This window comes from Camelus bactrianus, chromosome 12 (genome assembly GCF_048773025.1).
Source record: "Camelus bactrianus isolate YW-2024 breed Bactrian camel chromosome 12, ASM4877302v1, whole genome shotgun sequence".
NCBI lineage: Eukaryota > Metazoa > Chordata > Mammalia > Artiodactyla > Camelidae > Camelus > Camelus bactrianus.
In genome coordinates, this window is record NC_133550.1 from 63,094,187 (window position 1) to 63,112,539 (window position 18,353).

General features: G+C 39.8%; 1 protein-coding gene across 8 annotated transcripts in view; it reads left to right on the forward strand.

Annotated features, from left to right (window-relative positions):
- TNRC6B (trinucleotide repeat containing adaptor 6B) overlaps nucleotides 1-18,353 on the forward strand; it is a 225,200-nt gene that overhangs the window by 172,227 nt on the left and 34,620 nt on the right. For 7 of the 8 annotated variants that reach the window (XM_074375585.1, XM_074375589.1, XM_074375588.1 and 4 more), the window contains 6 exons: nucleotides 650-808; nucleotides 3,657-3,832; nucleotides 6,116-6,190; nucleotides 7,043-7,088; nucleotides 8,389-8,537; nucleotides 13,891-14,016. In XM_074375585.1, coding sequence (XP_074231686.1) covers nucleotides 650-808; nucleotides 3,657-3,832; nucleotides 6,116-6,190; nucleotides 7,043-7,088; nucleotides 8,389-8,537; nucleotides 13,891-14,016 — 731 coding nt within the window. The remainder of the gene's footprint in view (nucleotides 1-649; nucleotides 809-3,656; nucleotides 3,833-6,115; nucleotides 6,191-7,042; nucleotides 7,089-8,388; nucleotides 8,538-13,890; nucleotides 14,017-18,353) is intronic. The other variant, XM_074375586.1, reaches the window with a different exon arrangement.

Sequence of the window (18,353 nt, forward strand, 5' to 3'; positions counted from 1 at the left end):
ATTAATTCACATCTAGGATAAAACCTGCTAACATGTAAAAAATTTTTTATTCATATAGGAAAACCCTTCTAACTGTACAGAAAAGCAAAAGGTAATAATAAATGAAAGAAACCTTAGACCTTAGGGTCTCTCCCCACAGGTCTTAGAATTTTGTGTCCCACTCAAAAATTTTGTTCATACCTATAGCAAAATACATCTGTCCTTTAAAATTTTTACACAGAAGGGATAGTACTATATACACTGCCTTTTTCACCTTGCTTTTTTCATTATTCATATTAGCACATACATTTCTGTCTTTTAATTGCTTTGCATGTAGTATTCATTCAATGGGTGACCCGCGATAAGTCTGACCAGTTCCTTTTTGATGGATATTTAGGTCACTTCCAAGTGTTTTCTGACAGTGATGGAGGGAACATTGTTGTTCATGTAATTTCATCTACTTTTACAAGTATATCTATGGCATAGTTCCTGGCAGTGGAATCACTGGGCCAGAATTAAAGTGACAAAGCCAAGTGCCCTCCATGAAAGTGGGACTGTTTGCATTTCTACCAACAGAATACAGAAGTGCCTTCCTCCCACCTTCCCCTCCACTGGGTATTATGGTGTTATTAACAAGTCATTCTTAGAGATCCGTGTCCTTTCTTTACAGTCTGGAGCAAAAGCACACCACCTGCTCCAGATAATGGTACTTCAGCTTGGGGTGAGCCAAACGAAAGCAGTCCTGGGTGGGGTGAAATGGATGACACGGGAGCATCGACCACAGGCTGGGGGAACGCACCCTCCAACGCTCCAAATGCCATGAAACCTAGTAAGTAGATGGCGTTATTTTTGAGGGCATCTCTGTTAATGTCGGGGTCAGACGTTTTGGTGAGGGCTGTTTAATGTTTAAACTGTTGTTTCAATGAGATTCAGGACCTTGAACCTTTAATAAATGGTTAGTAGCAAATGGTGGGGACTTGGCTTGGCCCATGTAAAAATGCTTACAGTGAACTAAAAGCCATTAAGTTAGTTTTGTTGATTTTATTTTGAGTTAGGTTTAGTGTCTGGCCAGAATTGAAATTTTGATGTGGTCCGCTTTTTTTGCCCAGTAACTTAAATATTGCTCACTGTATCTATTTTGCATTTCTACTCTCATGTTAGTGTAATTTAGAAAACAAGTTTCCTGGTTTCCTAACGCGGAATCTGGTCTCTGCTGCCCGGTGACTTCATCTGTGCTTTTCCCTTTGTCTCTCTTCTCATACGTCCACCCACATAGGGACATTTAAGGTTTCTTGAACCTGACAAAGATTTCTTCATTTAAATTTTTTAAGCAAAGCACGTCACACTTATTTACTATCATTGAAAATCTAAGCTCTATTTAATCCAGCTGGCAACGTGTAGTCACAGTAATTTGCAAAACTTTGTAAATTAATACTTTGGAAAGACCCATTGGATGTTCCTCAGTTGAAAATTTCAGTTTCAACTGCCTGTTTCACTTGTTTGTAGTTTTCTTAAGAGGTATTCCAACATCTCTTTTCTACCATATTGCAGACTTAAGGAATTATCTTTCGGTTAAAAAATGTGGTCATACTAAATGCTCAAAATATGAACAAGAATAAAAAATTCCATTGTCAAGTTTATTTTATGATATTTATGATTCTCATAGTGCCACATGAAGGAATATCATATCAACCATCATAGTCTAGAAATTCACTCTTGTGTCTGTGTAACTTGACTGCATTTTAAAAATTACGAATCTCCTTCACTTCATAGAAATAGCTTATAAAGACTTTGATTTCATCGTAAAATTGGTCTCATTGTCATGGGAAATACCATCCTGTAGACTTGGAATAGTTCCAGAATACTGTTGGAAGGCATTAACCAGACCCTTGGCACAAGGAGGTACCTTAGCAGTACTTTCAGGATTTTTATGTGTCTTTCCAAACTTCAGAATCACCTTTCTTCCATCACAAAATCCTCAGTTTTCTCCAGATTTTAAAAAATGCCTTCTACTCTTCCAGATCATCTGCAGGTAAAGCTGCAGTTACTTTTACCCTTTCTCTGGGTGGTTGGAATATGTAGTACTCAGAGGTGGGGGCTGGATTGTCACAGCCTGCCAACTGATGCTGACCTTCTCTAAACTGCAGGTGTCTTAAATTTGGTGTGGGCTCTGTGACTGAAAATCAGAGCTCTCTTTTTTATCTTTCTCTAAAAAGTCACTTGTTACAAGTTAAGCCCCTTTCTCTACAAGAAGGGTTATGTGGATGTCTTCCTTTTTTAAAGGGGTCAGTATGTTATTTATGTTGGGGTTTAAATTCCTATTGCTTGTCAGAAGATGTGTAAAGCCTGTGCTTATGTAACAATGGATAATCTCATATGCAGAAGAAACGATCCTGGTTATTAGTGGCATTTCCATCAGCAGGGAGAACAGCCCCCAAGCCCTGCCTCTTGCCACCCAGTCAGAAAACCCCTCAAAGTAAGGCTGAATGAACCCCATGGAGGGTCCATCAGGTTCACTTGGGCATTGCTGGAAGATGGTGCCACAGTTAGAGGAAATCAACTGTCTTGTGTCCTGTGTGCTTGATGGGTGCGTGTGTGGCTTCATAGGCCTGGTCCTAGGGCATGACAGCAGTCATTCAAGGAGGCCCAGAAGAGCCATTTTTCTGCCCCTGGACTCTTCATATGATGCTGTCTAAATCAACTAACTACCCTTCCATAAATGTCCTATCTTTTGGTCAATTGAAGGTGTAGATTGGGGTCAAGATAGTATATTTCCCTTTCTTCCATCATTTTATAGAGTGTCATTACTACAGAGTGTATTCATCAGTTCCATACGCTATTTTCAGAGGGAAATTAAGGGTTTATCCCAATCTCCAAATTCAAGGTCTTTGTTTAAAGGGGGATGTTGGTGGAATTGACTGTGGATATTGATGACATCCTGCTTTCTCCAACATGGGATCCCTGTGATTTCCCTCTGTCTCCGTTCTCCCTTCTTATCTGTCGTCCACGTTGCCTCTGCCTGTCTCTTAAAGGCTGTTGCTTATACATTGTCTTTGCCTGAGATCTTTTTTAGTATCTAATACATTTCAAGTCTATAAATCTAATAAATTTCTAATTTTCGTGGCTATATGTGAATTTCTCTTCTTATACCATAGTTTTGTTATTCAGAATCTATTAAAATTTTCTTTTTTATCCCTTTTCATGTTCTTTTCTTCACTTCACCCCAAACAAGGTAGACAGTTGTTCCTTATCATACCTCATATTTGTAAAGTCTATTTAAATAAGTATACCACATACTTTTAGGATGGTGAAACTAAGGACTGCAGTAAAACATACTCATTAAAAGTAACAGATTTCTCTTAACTGAGATGTGAAATTTCTTATAAGTAGTGATAGGTTCTTTTCAAATTGGGGGTTTCTGTCCACTTTGTATAAGGGGAAAAATCATTGAGCCGGAAGCCAGGAAATCTTGCTTTGTGGTTTATTAATTTATTCTGTATCATTGAACCTTTATGGGCTTCCATTTCTGCTCTCTGAAGTTTGAATAACATTTGCCTTGCCATACAGATGGGTTAGATAAAATGATAAATATACCCAAGTGCCGAGTTTGCAAGGAATGATTAGCGTGGTTATTGTATATAGCTGTTGCATACAGTTGGTTCATTCTTTTCTTAAAGATTCCAAGTCTATGCAAGACGGCTGGGGGGAGAGTGACGGGCCAGTGACAGGAACTCGCCATCCCAGCTGGGAAGAGGAGGATGATGGAGGAGTCTGGAACACCGCCGGCTCTCAGGGAAGTGCTTCCTCCCACAACTCAGCAAGCTGGGGACAAGGAGGAAAGAAACAAATGAAGGTAGCCTGCTTTAGAAATGCTTGAGCTTGCTTATTCATTCTTAGAAGGCAGAACTGAGAATTTTTTCATGGAAAAAGCCAGGCAGCTGGGAGTCCCTGAGGTCCTAAGTGAGGAGGAAAATACTTTCTTAAGAACAGATAACTACTTCCTCTTTGCTCCTCATCTTTTTTCCCCATGGCCTTGAAATCGTGAACTACAAAACTTACTGTGGGTACAATGAAAGTTTCAAAGAAATGAGATTTTTTTCACTTTAGTTTTCATAGTCTAATAATTCTTTGGAAGCTTTCAAGGCACACTTTATAAATGTTTTATGCTTTTGCATTCTAAAGCCAAATTAGTCCTTCGAGTAAATCCCCATGAATATGTAGAAGAGAAACCACAGTAAGTTAGCTTCTCCACTGGCAATCAGCATGACTGGTTTTTATCTGATTCGGGAAATTTCCAAGGCCCAGAACCCTTTTCTCAATAAAGTGAAGTGCCAGTACGTAACACAGCCATGGCAACTAGATGAGTTATCTACATCCTGTACCGGTTGTGTTCTGAAGTTTTTACTTTCTGCATCTTAGAACAACTTAGTTTCTCCTTTGATTTGCATAATTTGATGAGAACTTTGGTTTTTCAGTCTAGAACCTGAAGGACTCTTCCAGTAGAAGCCCTCCATTTTCATTCCACAAATACACAGAAAGAAATAAGAAATAAGCAGCCATATATTTAACTTCAGCATGGGAGTCTTGCTGCCCTGAGAAATGCTTCACAACTGATACTCTCTTAAGTTTCAAATACCAGATGTCATTTTAGAAGGTTTAGAAGTTGGCCAGGGGCCGTGCCTTCATCCTCTTTGCCTATAGGACATCAATTTTGTTCTGAATATAACTCTCTTTTACAGCCTAAGAATACAGGTTGTTTCTATTTGAGATTTTGTTTAAGCAGTCACTTATAGTTTTCCCTTTCAGAGGACTTTTATTTTCTTACTCTAGTCACACGTTATTTGGTAAACTTCCCAGTATTTTTAGTACATTCATGTTGTCTAGTCTGCTGTGGCTTTCTTTTTGTTATTTACAAATTAACAATGAGACTAAATTACAAGACAGTTCAGGAGACAGCTGAGAAAGCAACTGAAGGAGAGGTACTAGCACACTCAGGTAACCACCAAGGTTTAATGAAGCTAATTGGGAATTAAACATTTCTGCTCCATGACAGATGATTCTGACCTTTCATACTGAAGGCCTGTTTTTGGGTATGGCAGGGTGGAGATCAAAATATAGATAACGTAAAATTTTCCCTCTTAACTAGTTTTAAGTGTACAGTTCAGTGGCTTTAAGTACATTCACATTGTTGTGCTGTCATTAGTAACATCTGTCCACAAAACTCTTCTCCATGCAAAACTGAAACTCTGTACCCATTAAACAGTAACTACCGCTGCTCCCCTCCCTCCAGTGAGGGCCTTTTTGACCTTTAAACCTGCAAATGAACTTAAGTACCTTAACACTTTGAAGAATAATACAGTTGCCATGACCAGTATCATCAGAACACAGACAGAATTTTTACCTGGAGAATGCGCGAAGCCCTGTCACCTCCTGCCCCCAGCACGTCCCTGTCATAGTTCCACATGCCTTCTCCATAGAAAGAAAAGTGGAGCTGATGATCGGTGTCTTGTTCAGGTGAGAAATGAGTTTGTCCCATCAAGAAACAAACAGAAGCCTACATCTGCCTGACTCTGCAATGAGATTGCTGCTGGTGTCTCCTGCTAGGCTTCTTTCCCTCTGGGGACCCCTGTCCTTTACACTGAAACAAGCAGATGAAAGTGCTACGTGGATGAGTTCCTCACTGTATCCGCACAGAGAATAGCGACCAGTTTAAATAGACTCCTTTCCAGATAACATGCACCATCATCAAAAAACTCTTTTTCTTTTCTCCTAATTCAAATGGGCTTGGGTTACAAGGAGATTCTAAGAGGGAAAGTACTAGCATGCAAATGTTGTATTTTAGAAAATCTGATACTGACTTTCGATTTATGGGGTGAAAACACTAGCTGACCATGTATTTTTCCTGTTCTAATTCAGTGCAATGAATAAAATGAGAATGAAAACATAGATGTAACTAAGATGTACTACTTTTTTAGACTAACAGATAATGTATCAAAATAACTAGTTAAAGAGAAATAGTTATGGTTCAAAAAGGTAAACTCTTGGTTTTATGTTTTCAGTACTTAATGCAACTCTAATAGGAAGTTGAAATAAAATAAATTATTTGGTTCTGACGCTACATATTTCATTTCTCTAGTGCTCACTAAAAGGAGGAAACAGTGATTCATGGATGAATCCTCTTGCCAAACAGTTTTCAAATATGGGATTGCTGGTAAGTTTTATTTCTTCGTATGTGAAATGTATCTTAGCTTTTATGTTTAGTGCAAATTTCAAGGCCACTGCCACAGATAGTACAAAATTATAGATTTAGAAACTGATTAAGCAATGTTCCTGATTTGGATTAGGCAATATTTGTTCTGTATTCTTTTTTCTTAATGAAATACTCCAATATTTGAAGGTTACACCTTTTAAATTTGTAGTCTTTGCACCCTTTTCCTTAGGCGGTTAGGGAAGAGAGAGCCAGGTACTTATAATTGATATAATTTTTGCTGACTACTGTACCAGTTTTAATATTAAAATTTTTAAAAGGACAGCAATAGCAGAATAACTAGGGAAACTATTTGTGATTAATTAGGTAGGCAATTCTTGTAGAATTTCTATTTTTTTTATCTCTCCTGGGAACATTATGGGGACACCCTGATCCTTCTTGCCAAAAGACAAATGACTTGGCTGCACATTGCAAGATTTGATGACTTGACAAGTCACGAGAAGAAGTTGTCATCATTTGGCTGCCACTCATGGAATTTGATCCTGAGCTGACTGGAACTTGAGGACAGGGGTTCATTTCTCCAAGCAGCTGTTTAGCTATTGCTCTGTCCCTAGATTTACTGAAGCTAATTTGATGTGAAAATTGAATTTAGAAATATAGGCACCAGCAGCAGTCAAAATTAGCCATATTAAAAATGTTATTGTCTTCATTCCAACTTAAGGTTCATTTCAAAGGACTTCATATAGTGCTGGTAGTAAACTAGGGTGTGACTAGCATATGAACAATGCCATTTCTTCTCTGATTCAAACATTTAATTCAGACCTTAAATCTTCCCTCACTGTTCTTTATTTTCAGAGTCAAACTGAAGATAATCCAAGCAGCAAAATGGATCTGTCTGTAGGTGTGTATACTCCACTAATACGAATGGAATGTGTTGTTGTTAGTGATACCCTGTTGGGATCCCCTCCTCAGTTTGAGTTGGGACAGGTGCAGTGCCATGCTAGACACGAGGTGGGGGTTGAAAACGCAAGTGAGTGCAAGAGCCAAGAAAGTAATGTGAGCGGTGTGTGCCAGGTATAAGAAATTGGGATGTGGAAGGCACTGGTTGGCTGTGGAGAGCAGATGTACCACCTGTAGGAGTCAGTCTTTGCTCTGCTGTGAGCGATGGTTGGCCTGGAGGAGGGCAGGCTTAGCTTTGCCAGATCCTCCAGTGTTTCCAAGAGAGGCCAGAACTTCACATATACATTAATGCCCTGATTTTTACGTATTGGAAACTAATTCAGTTATCTAAAAAGGCTGTGTGTGGCCAAAACAAAGTATGTCTGTGGCGCTGCCAGATTCAGCTCTAGGGTTGCCAGTCCTGCCCTCACTGGGCTTTTCCATCCATTACTGACAAACTCTCTATCACAAGCAGAGCAGATGAAGTGTCAGCCCTTCAACTGTGGGGTCTTCACAGGGAGGCTGTGGCTCACGCTGAGGAACTTAAAAAGTATCAAACCAGGAAGAAAAGAAAACAGTCCTGGGAGATAAGGGAAATAGCCTCTGATCTGTGATTCCTTCAAATATGAGAATAACTAAAAAGTGAGCTTCATGTCAGTATAGTAGCAACTTTACAGAGATGTGAAAGAGAGCAGGAATAATCATTGCACCTTGGAAAGTATGTTTTGCAAGTAACCGGCATGCCATCTCCTGTGTTTAACTCGGAGTTCTAAATTTTAGGGCAACAGCCAGGTCTCTTTGATCTTTTTATTTCTAATAATTGTGTTTTACAACCCCAACCGTTTATCTAGCAGGTGCTAAAACAGCAATAAGAGACACATTCTCTCACTGAGGATGTTTGAATATATGAGCAAGATAGAGTCATCAAACATATCAATAACCAGTCTAGGTATATTTTTGGTTAGATTTTTACCAGGTTAGCCCTAAGACTCTCTTTCAATCTTCCATAGAAAACAAGCGACAGCTGATACATGTTGTGGGGTTTTTGGGGTGTGTGTGTGTGTGTGTGTTTGGTTTATTTTGTTGTTGTTGTTTGTTTAAGCATCCACATGTGTTCCAGGAGGAGCACTAGCAGCCTGAACCCATGAGAGCTCTTTGGTCTTAAACCAGCATCCCAGAGAGGGTAGTGGGATAGGTCACTCTTGCTCATGAGGGAGACACTGATTTGTTAAAATGTTCACTCTTTCTGTGTTACTTTTCAGGGAGCCTTCCAGAGAAAAAATTTGATGTGGACAAGCGAGCAATGAATCTCGGGGATTTTAATGATATCATGAGGAAGGATCGACCTGGGTTCCGTCCACCTAATTCCAAAGACATGGGAACCACAGATAGTGGGCCTTATTTTGAGAAGGTGAGTTGAATCCTTGGTTTAAGATAATAATTCATGAGAACTGCTTTGGTTCCCATTTGTCTTTTGATAATTAATTCCAGAAGGAAGCTTAGAAGTACTGAACCAAATGAGTAAGCAAAACACAAACATCACCTGCATTTAAGTGATGACATGAAAGTAGTTGACGTTGACAGGTGATTAGGCAGTAGCTAGAACCATCTGTCTTTAGGATATGAATATTGTGAACAAGGTCTAAGTTTTGGGAAATTTATGAAGTTTGAAGAGGGGAAGTGGTCTGTATTTATAGTGGGGGAAATGCACACTCGAAACATGTGGAAGAAATTCTAGAGATAAATTGATTCTGAATTCTTTTTCTGCTACCGCATAATTACAAATCAAATTTTTGGATCTTGTGCAAATACTCTGTGTCTCCTAAGGCCTTGCCTTCTAGCTTTGTCAAGATGACCCAAAACTTTCTCCTTTGCTGTTTCTAAGAGAGCACTTTTATCTTCTTTCTCTGTTTCCCTAATGGTCTATTTTTAGTTACAATGGTATACAACAAATTCTCAACTACCTGCTTTAAACAAGTCATTTATACCTATTTGTTTTGATTTTTAACATTTCTAATGGAGATTATTCTGTGATTCAGAATACCAATTTGTAGTGTTCCTGGTCTTCAGAAAGCAGATAAAGCCAAAATTTTTTAATCTGGCACATTTTTGACACCGCTGGTGCTGATCCAGACAGCAGCATATTCACAAGAAGATTACTCTGGCTTCTGTTTCAGCAGCCATATAGTTAGAGTAATCAATATTAGATTCCTAAAAATAAAGTGTCTGGCAATTTTTATCTTTATGCAATGGACAGAATGTGTTACTAGCTTAAGAGGATAAGAAGAACCTATATCGAAGAGGATTATGGATGGTGTCTATTGGGCAAAGTATGATGATGATGATGATGAGATCCAAATTCTGTCCTCGTTTATTGCTAATACACTCTAACTTTGTTTATTCCTGGTGTTTCTCTCTTCCCTTCTTGCATTCTGTTGCTTCACTAACCAACACTCATTGTGATTGGCTAACTACTACTACTTTTCAGCTGACTTTGCCTTTCTCCAATCAAGATGGGTGCCTTGGGGATGAGGCTCCCTGCTCTCCCTTCTCCCCTTCTCCCAGCTACAAGCTGTCTCCCTCTGGTTCCACACTACCCAACGTCAGCCTTGGAGCAATCGGCACAGGGCTCAACCCCCAAAACTTCGCTGCTAGACAAGTAAGGAGGCCTCTCAAATTTATAACTGCTTGGCTGTGGCCTCGCCTTGGCCCTGGTCTGCAGTTTATTGCATCATTTGTCTGTCTTGGGAAATTTGTTGATTACTGAATGCACAGAATGATAATAAGTGTAGGCTCTAGATCTTTCAGCCCATGGAACCCATCTCTCTTCATGTTTCTCAACATGGGTTTTGTTTTAAATCTGTTTCTTTTGTCCTCCCATTTTTGGTCATAAGTTCATGTTTAATAGGTTGACTAATGACTGGCTTGGGAAAATGTTAAAGAGGCTGCATGGGTACCTTCTGTCATTTAATTTAGCAACAGGTTTGCCACTACTAACGTTAGATTGAATGGCAAGTTATACTTTTGAGGTCTTTTCAATTTAATATAATTGCGAGCTAGAAAATAGCAGCAAAACTAGTACGATTAAATTTTTAAGGGTTATAGCATCTTAAAAACCTAGTTCAAGTGTAAAATTACCCCCAAGAAAGGTGACGTGTATATTAGATAATGAAGTGTTAAGAAGACTGGATATTGCCCAGACGTGCGGTGTTGGGGTCCGCCTGGAGCAGCCCCTTCCCAAGGGTTGGACCTGTCAGTCCTCTGAGGACACGCTGGGCTGTAGAAACAAGGCTGGAGGACCTGCGGGATGATGCCTCCCTGCTGTGCAGGCCTGACTGAGCAGACGCAGCAGGCCTTTATTGTCTCGCAGTAGCTCTGTTGTAGTTTTTGTGGAGAAAACTAGGAATTTGGGGATAACTCCTTTGCGACGGTGACTCCAGTGATGATATTTTTCTAGCCTTAGTTCCATGACTACTTACCTGTCACTCTGAATTTCACCGCGGATGTCATGGAAGGACATTTAATTATTTGCATTACATGTTTGCACATGATGATTTTCACATTTAAAGGATGATGTGAGACACCTCTTACATCAAGTTGCATATAGATCTTTCATATGCTTTCTAATGGTTGCTGTGGCACATTTAAAAAAAATGGATTATATTATATCCATGTTTTTAGATTGGTTATCTCTGAATTGGGAATAATAGATTTTTTGTTTTCTTCCTTTATATTTCACTCTTTCTTAATGGTTCCACAGAGGACATGGCTATGTATTGTTTATATAAACAGAGAAGAAACAATTACATCAGTTTTGGTGGGGAGGAGGGATCTTTTGGGTTAAGGTATAAAAAATATAAAATAGTCTTAACGTTCTTGGTTAATGATCATTATGTATATACTTCCAGGATCACCTGATTATCAAATACTTCTAGTATATAAACTTTAATATAATTGACCAGCCAAACTAGCTGTGTACTGGATTCTTAAAAAAGGTCATTCCTCTTCCTTTTTTTGATCTGTGGATTGCTGCAAAGTCTGTTGTGAACCAGATTGATATACATATTCTATCCAAATATGGTCATGATTTTTTTCACACTATTTTCATGCAGAGTTAACATGCTTCATAATTTAAAAATAAAATTTAAGAGGGTTTTTTTCCCCCAAATCTCAGAGGATTTCAGTCAGCTTGATAACCTTGTTTTTAATGTATATACCTTTCCAAGTTGAACACTGTAGTTGAGGCATATATCACCAATAATTCTTAGGCTCCAGGTCATCATAAAAGCCTCACATACAACAGTAAAACTTTAGAAATAGGCGGATAAACCACACTTATATATATATATATATATATATATATATATATATATATATATATATATATATATATATATATATATATAATTAAATACATTACTGTACGAAATAGCTACTTCTGAGCCAAGATGACCAGCTTGTGATTCCAAGATTCCATATTAAAAGATAGCAAAGGAATGAGGACCTCCGTATAGCACGGAGAACTATATTTGGTATCTTGTAATAACCCGTATATGAGTCACTTTGCTGTACACCTAAAACTAACACAACACTAAGTCTACTAGACTTCAATAAACAGAAATATGGAAGGTATTTTTTTGGTAGACTTCTGTTGACGTATCTCTTATTATCCATATCAGATATATCAAAGTGCTTGGTATGGCTTTGGGACACTTGATAATGAAAACCTAAAACCTTTGGTAGGAGTGGGATGGAATCTTTCTGTTAGGAATAGGAAAATAAGGCTTGATTTTACAAAAACTAAAAGGCAGATTCCTTTTAATACTTCTTACCAGAAAGAGGTTGAAATTAAAAATGACCCCAGCAAAGCAGTTTGGGACCCCCCCAAAACATGGATTCTGAAAGGACTTTAGCTATCAGAAACTTCACCATCCAAGGATCATCCATGAATAAATAACATATAATAATAACACAGTTATTACTTTGATAGTAAAGTGTAAGTGAGAACCATCTTAGAATAGCCTTAGCAAAATAAATGTTTTCTCTTCTCCCGGGAATGACTAGTAGCTAAGCTGCTGACAATGACTAGCAGGACCTCAGAAGAACCAGAGCTGAGCCATCTCACCTCAGAGAGACAAGTCTGATTAGTAAGACAGGAGAAGCAGAGACAGGAGAGCTTCTAGAATTAAAGTCTTTTCATGTTTAAATAGTCCTTTGGGAGATTTAAGATTCATGGTGGATCTTTGATTTTTTTATGAGATTTACACAGATTTTAATCACCATTTCTACTTTATGTTCATGGTCATTTTCATTTTCAATATTTTTAAGTTCATTAATATCCCTGAAGCAGTCTCTTAATTCTATTTTGAATCATTAAACTATCAAAATATCTTTAGTGTTCTAGAACTTAATGATGCCATTACAAAATTCTTCTTTAAAATAACCTTAATCCCCGCGACTTCAGGGATAAGATGATGGTGGTGACATCAGCTCGGAGTGCCCACACTTGGTATAAGCAGTGGTGCAGCTGTCTTCACTGATGATGCTTAGTGGGACATTTGTTTTCAAGCGTATGAAATTGGTGGGTCACGGATGTTTGCAAATGATGTGCTCATCCTACAGACCAGAGCTTTATTGAGCTTCTGGGAATACAAAGAGGGAAATGTTAAGCTGGTGGTGGAAAGACAGAATGGAGAATAACTATAATGTAATTTGACGATGGGCCCTGTCAAGGAGATTTGAAGTGTTCTGCGAACATAGAGGTGAGCTCAGGTGATTTGGATGTGAAGTGAGGAGGAAGGTTTGGGAAAGACCTTCTTGATGAGGATGACCTCTGAGCTGGGCCTCAAAGAGGTCGAGTGAAGATGATACGAAACACTATGTCAGGCAGAGGCAGCAGTGTCAGGTGTCAAATGCATTTTCTTTGCTTCTTGCTAGAAACAATTCGGAAAGGAAGGGCCATCATATAGCCCTGGTTTTTATAGGCCTTTGATTGGAACAGTCTAGAAGTGCTTCAGTGAGTTGGTCCTCCAGAAATCAGGGAGTTAAGCTTGTTTTTAACTAGACTGATAGTCATACATTTGAATGAGAAGTTACAGGTGAGTAATGTTTTGGTGACCCTGGAATGATTTTTCACTTTTCCCCTTTCTTCCTTTTTAATTTCACTGTGTGATTGATTCATATTTCTTAATTGAGCAAAGAAGGGGCCAAGCAGACCCAAGACAGAGAAGAGTGTTCATAACTGGAGTAGAGTCCTTATGGAGCTAGGCTCACAATTGGGTGGCACTGTTTTTGTGATTGAGTTAACCAATTTGGACAAGTAATATGGTAGTATTGTTGTACAATGGATATTATTTGCAAGCCTGCATTTTTACAGGTGCCTTTCACGATGAGTCTCAGATTATATAGTTTGAGAATAAATTTGGGAAACCCAATTGTAAAAAAGAAAGTAGTTGAATAAATATTATATCACCTGCACCTTTCAATAACAACAACCACAAAATTAGTGCTTTTTCTAGTATTTGACTACATTTAACCTTTTGGCTTATGGAGTGCGTCAGACTGCAGGGTTGGTGATGATGTGCCCATGATTGGATGTGAATAATTTTCCAAGCATTCCAAGATCAGGAACTTTTCAGTTAAAAAATTCTGTGATTCTGTGAATATAGGGTATGATTCTTCTGAGGGGTAGAAAACCTGAACTGTTTCTTATTTGCATTTTTTTATGTTAACAGAAAGCCTTACCGTTGCTGTTCTGTTTGCAGGGTGGCAATCATGGTTTGTTTGGAAATAGCACAGCACAATCGAGAGGTGTGCACACACCAGTGCAGCCGCTGAACTCTTCTCCTAATCTCCGGGCGCAAGTGCCTCCCCAGTTCATTTCCCCCCAGGTAAGCAATTTCATGGTTCCAGAATTCAGAAGTGAAGTCCAGGCGGTTTCAGCTGACTGGTTTTCTAGACATAAGAGGAGTAACAGTTACCAGTCTGAAATACGAAAAATCCAGCTGCCAAGGATCAAGATTTTTAGAATAAGATGTCAGATCTCTTTTTATTCATTGTATTGTGCATACAAAGTTAGACCTTTTTGCATGAAAAGCATTATATCTTTTAGCTCTCCTATATATTTTCACAATATTATATTGATTTTTTAAACTGTGTATAATTTTTAACTACTTTATATATTCTGATGTGTCCACATTCAGAAGTTGGTTGCCCTCAAGGACTTGGAGGAGAATGGCCAGGTTCTGGGTTCCTCTGAAAAGTTGTGAGGAGATATATGCTAAAACACTGACCAGGTGCTCTAGGGGTATTTATTGCTAAAGAAGAGGCAGACAATGACTCACAGAGCAGCTCTGTGTGGGGTGTGGTTCTTTGGGTACCAGAGGAACCTTTTAGGTCCCTTTCTTAGCAGGAGATGGCCAGTGAGTTATTTGAGGGTATAGGTGAGAGATTTGTGCCAGTCTGCCACATACTGCCCCTCATCATCCCTCTTCGTGAGAAAACAGGTCTGGGGAGTGAAGTAAAAGCTGATAAGCCCGAGAGAGGATTCAGTGTGTGACCTTAGAATGTTATTTTGATGAACTAGAATCAAGAGCTTTCAGTCTGTCCCGTCACATAAAAGGGAATGGGGTCCTTAACAGATCCAACCAGCAGGTTGTGAAGGGTCAGGTTTTGTTTTTGTTTTTTGATGTCTTTTAGGACAAAAGCTTAAAGTATTTATTTGAAACCCTCATCTATAGATTGCAAATCCCATTTTTGACATTGAGTCTCTGTCTTGGTAGAGGAAGAAACGTTCATCGTGCCCGCCCACCCCCATCCTCGTGGTCCTGTCTGGGAGTCGTCTTAGTGCCTCTCTCCTTCCCTCTTCCCTCTAACTTGCACTCATCCTTCAAGTCCTGGGTACTGGAAGATCCTCCAGACAGAGCTACTCTTGACTTCCTCAGCACTTTATAATGGCAGCATCTTGACTCTCAGAGCACTTGCCAGCATGTCTTGGTATCGGGCCAACAGTCATCTGTGGTCATGGAATATCTGCAGTGAATAGATGAAGAAAACACCTCTCCCACCACGGCCTCCTGCAGTTGGTGGCGGTGTTGGAGGACAGTCAGCAGATAGTCAGTGTGATAAATGTTGTACAGAAATGCCTGACAGAGTTTGGGGAGCTGGGTGAGACCTCACACCAAGCAGTGACATTTAAGCTGAGTCTTGAAGAATGAGTCAGAGTCTGCTGGGCACAGCCAAATGAAAGGTACCTTCTAGGAGGCAGAAGCAGCTTGTGCGAGGGACAGTAATATCTGGAAGAACATGGCGCGTTTGGGGAAATGGCGTTAGTGTGAACAATTAGTTTGCGTTTCTGGAAGCATTCGTATGGGATCTAGAGTGGAAGAGGAGGGAACTAGTCAGGAAGTTTGGGACCAAATTTGGAACAGTTTTGTTTGCCTTACTGAGGAGTTTGGACTTTGTTCTTTGATCACCATGGTTTGTAACCATTATCTTGGCTGCTACTTAAAAACAGTTTCTAGGTCTTCCCCCGTCTACAGAGACACAGTCATGGGTGTTTGGCCTAATGCCCCCCAGGTGATTTTTATGTGCTCCCTTGGCTGCTACTGCTAAAGATACTATAGTGTTAGGCAAGATTTCTCAGCTGAGTGGCAATATAGGAAAATTTAAGTTTAAAAAAACCACCAACAGTAATATAGAGGAGATGTTTGAATGACAGAACTATGAGAGCAGAGGAGACAAGTTACGATGCTGTAGTAGTAGTCTGGGTCAGGCAGTGGCAGTGGCAGTGGCAATTAAGACCTTCCTGGGAATGTTGCCAGTGATCTTTGTGTTGTGGAATACAGTGGTCTGTTCCCCAGTCTCTTTTTAATCAATGTATCAGCAGCATTTGACACGGTTGATCACTCCCTTCTTTTTGAAACAATTTATTTGGCCTTTGAACACCTTCTGTATTGATTCTTCACCTGTCTTGTCTTCTCTGTTTGCTTTACAAGTTCTTCCTCACTCTCCCAGCGTTTAAACATCCGAGCCCCCCCAGTCTCAGTATTTGAACCTTTTCTCACCATCTACAGCCACTACAGGTGATCTTACCCAGTGCGATGACTTTAAAATACTGACAGTTCCGAAATTATGTCTCCAGCCCAAATCTCTCTTCTCAGCTGCACAGACTTCTGGCTGTCCCTACTAGGATGCCTTCTAGGCATCTAAAGTTAACACGCCCAAGACAGAACTTCTGGCTTCATCCCACACTCCACTCAAAAACATGCTCTTCCTCCAAGTAAGTGGTACTCTCTTGTTGCAGGTGCTTAGGCCAGAGACCTCAGAGCTAGTTGTGAGTCTTCACAGCCCACATCCGACCCAGCCACAGATCCTCCCTTCAGAGCTTTACCAGCACCCAACCATTTCCTGCCACGGCCATGGTCTCCTTGACTGGTCCCTGCTCTGCTTCATCTAATAACTTGCCTGCCTCGAGTCTGTTTTCCATCCAGACTTCAGACTGATCCTTTAAAACCACGCTGTCCAGTGTAGCCATTAGCCGCATGAGCACTTGAAATATGACCATGAAAGAACTGAACTTTTAGTTTTAATTAATTTAAATGCAAGTGGCCACAGTAGGTTAGTGGCCACTACATGGACAGCACAGGTGTGGAACATTTCTGTCCTCACAGAAAGTTAAGATAAATCATGTTACTGCTTTACTAGGAGTCCTCCCCTGGCTTCACCCTCACTGAGAATGCAAAGCCAGCTCTTTACTGTGGTCTCTGAGGCTCTCGGTGATCTTCCCACCCCCCACCTGCCACTCTTCTATTCATCCAGCCCTCTCCAGCCAACTGGCCCCAGTGCACCAAACATACTTCCTAGAATGCTCTTCTCCCAGATTGCCGCATGGCTGCATCTTTGTTTCCTTCAGATCGCTGCTTCACTAGCACTTTATCAGAGAGGCCGTCCCAGGCCAGGCTGTGTGTGGTGGGTGCACCACCCCGCTGGTACTCCTTCTCCCCTCCCCCAGGCCCGGGAGTGCAGCACACGGCACAGCAGCTGGATCTGCATCTGCTTTGTTCCCTGCTGCGTCCTCAGCATCTACAGCTGTGCACGGCATGTATATTGAGCTCGGTGAATACATGTCAAGTCATGGGTAGGCATGTTTCAGAATGATCTAGAAAGTGGAATTGTTAGGAAAGCATGGTTAACTTAGCCTAAGAGACTCTGGTCATAAAGAAATGTGCAGCCCCTAAGTGTCTGCTGTACTTGGAAAAGAAAAGTACTTATATTCTCCTACAATTTTGAAATTTGTTTATTTAGCAAAATGCAGTTAACATTTATTTAATGCATAATGAGGGAAAACTATTCAACAATGGAATATTTTTTTTCTGATATTTACCTATTTTGAAAAGTGAAGTTGCTGGGTATCACTTAAAAAAAATTTTTTTTTTAAGTAAGGACAATACAATAACCACACTGAAAGTTTGGATTGTGCAGAAAAAAATTCTTCCAGCAACAACTCCCTCATCCCCCAACCCCGCCCCAGCTGTAGTGACAAGAATTGCTTTTGCACAGTCCCCTGTCCAGACTTAGTTCATGTACAGGCATACTTTTCACATAACTGCATTCATGGTCACGATATCCTGCTGTTTTCGTTAACATTGGGTCATAGTATTTCTTCGTTACTAATGTAGTCTTCAAGTTGATCATTCTTAATGAAGAAGGCAAAATGACCCAGCAGGCAGGCTTGTTTTGATTTCCCATTATTGGATATTAAGTCGTTTTCTTATTTTTTACTGTTACAAATAATGCTGTAGAGAAATCCTTATACAGAGATGTTTGCCCACATTATTTCTAAATTTAGTTGCCCAGAATGAGATTTCTAGGTCAAAGCACGTGAACATTTCAAATTCTTGATGAATGTTATCAAATTTTATATCCATTTTAACCACATTATAGGGACAGTCAATAATTAATGTAAACATAGGAAGAAGACATTGAAACTCATCTTTGAGATTTGTTACAAATGTTCCAGGCCATGGGTTCTTCTACCTTGCCCTTTTCTTCCTATTGCTCAAATATTCAGACAGTAACATATTCTAGAGGTTTCTGACTTGCTTTTAAATTGCTGTCATTTTGCACCTATAACACTTTGTTAAATGCCTCTAACTAGAGCTTCATTAAATTGACTCCAACTAGAGCTTCACTTTCTCCAGCCCAGCTGGAGATTGAAGGGCTTTTA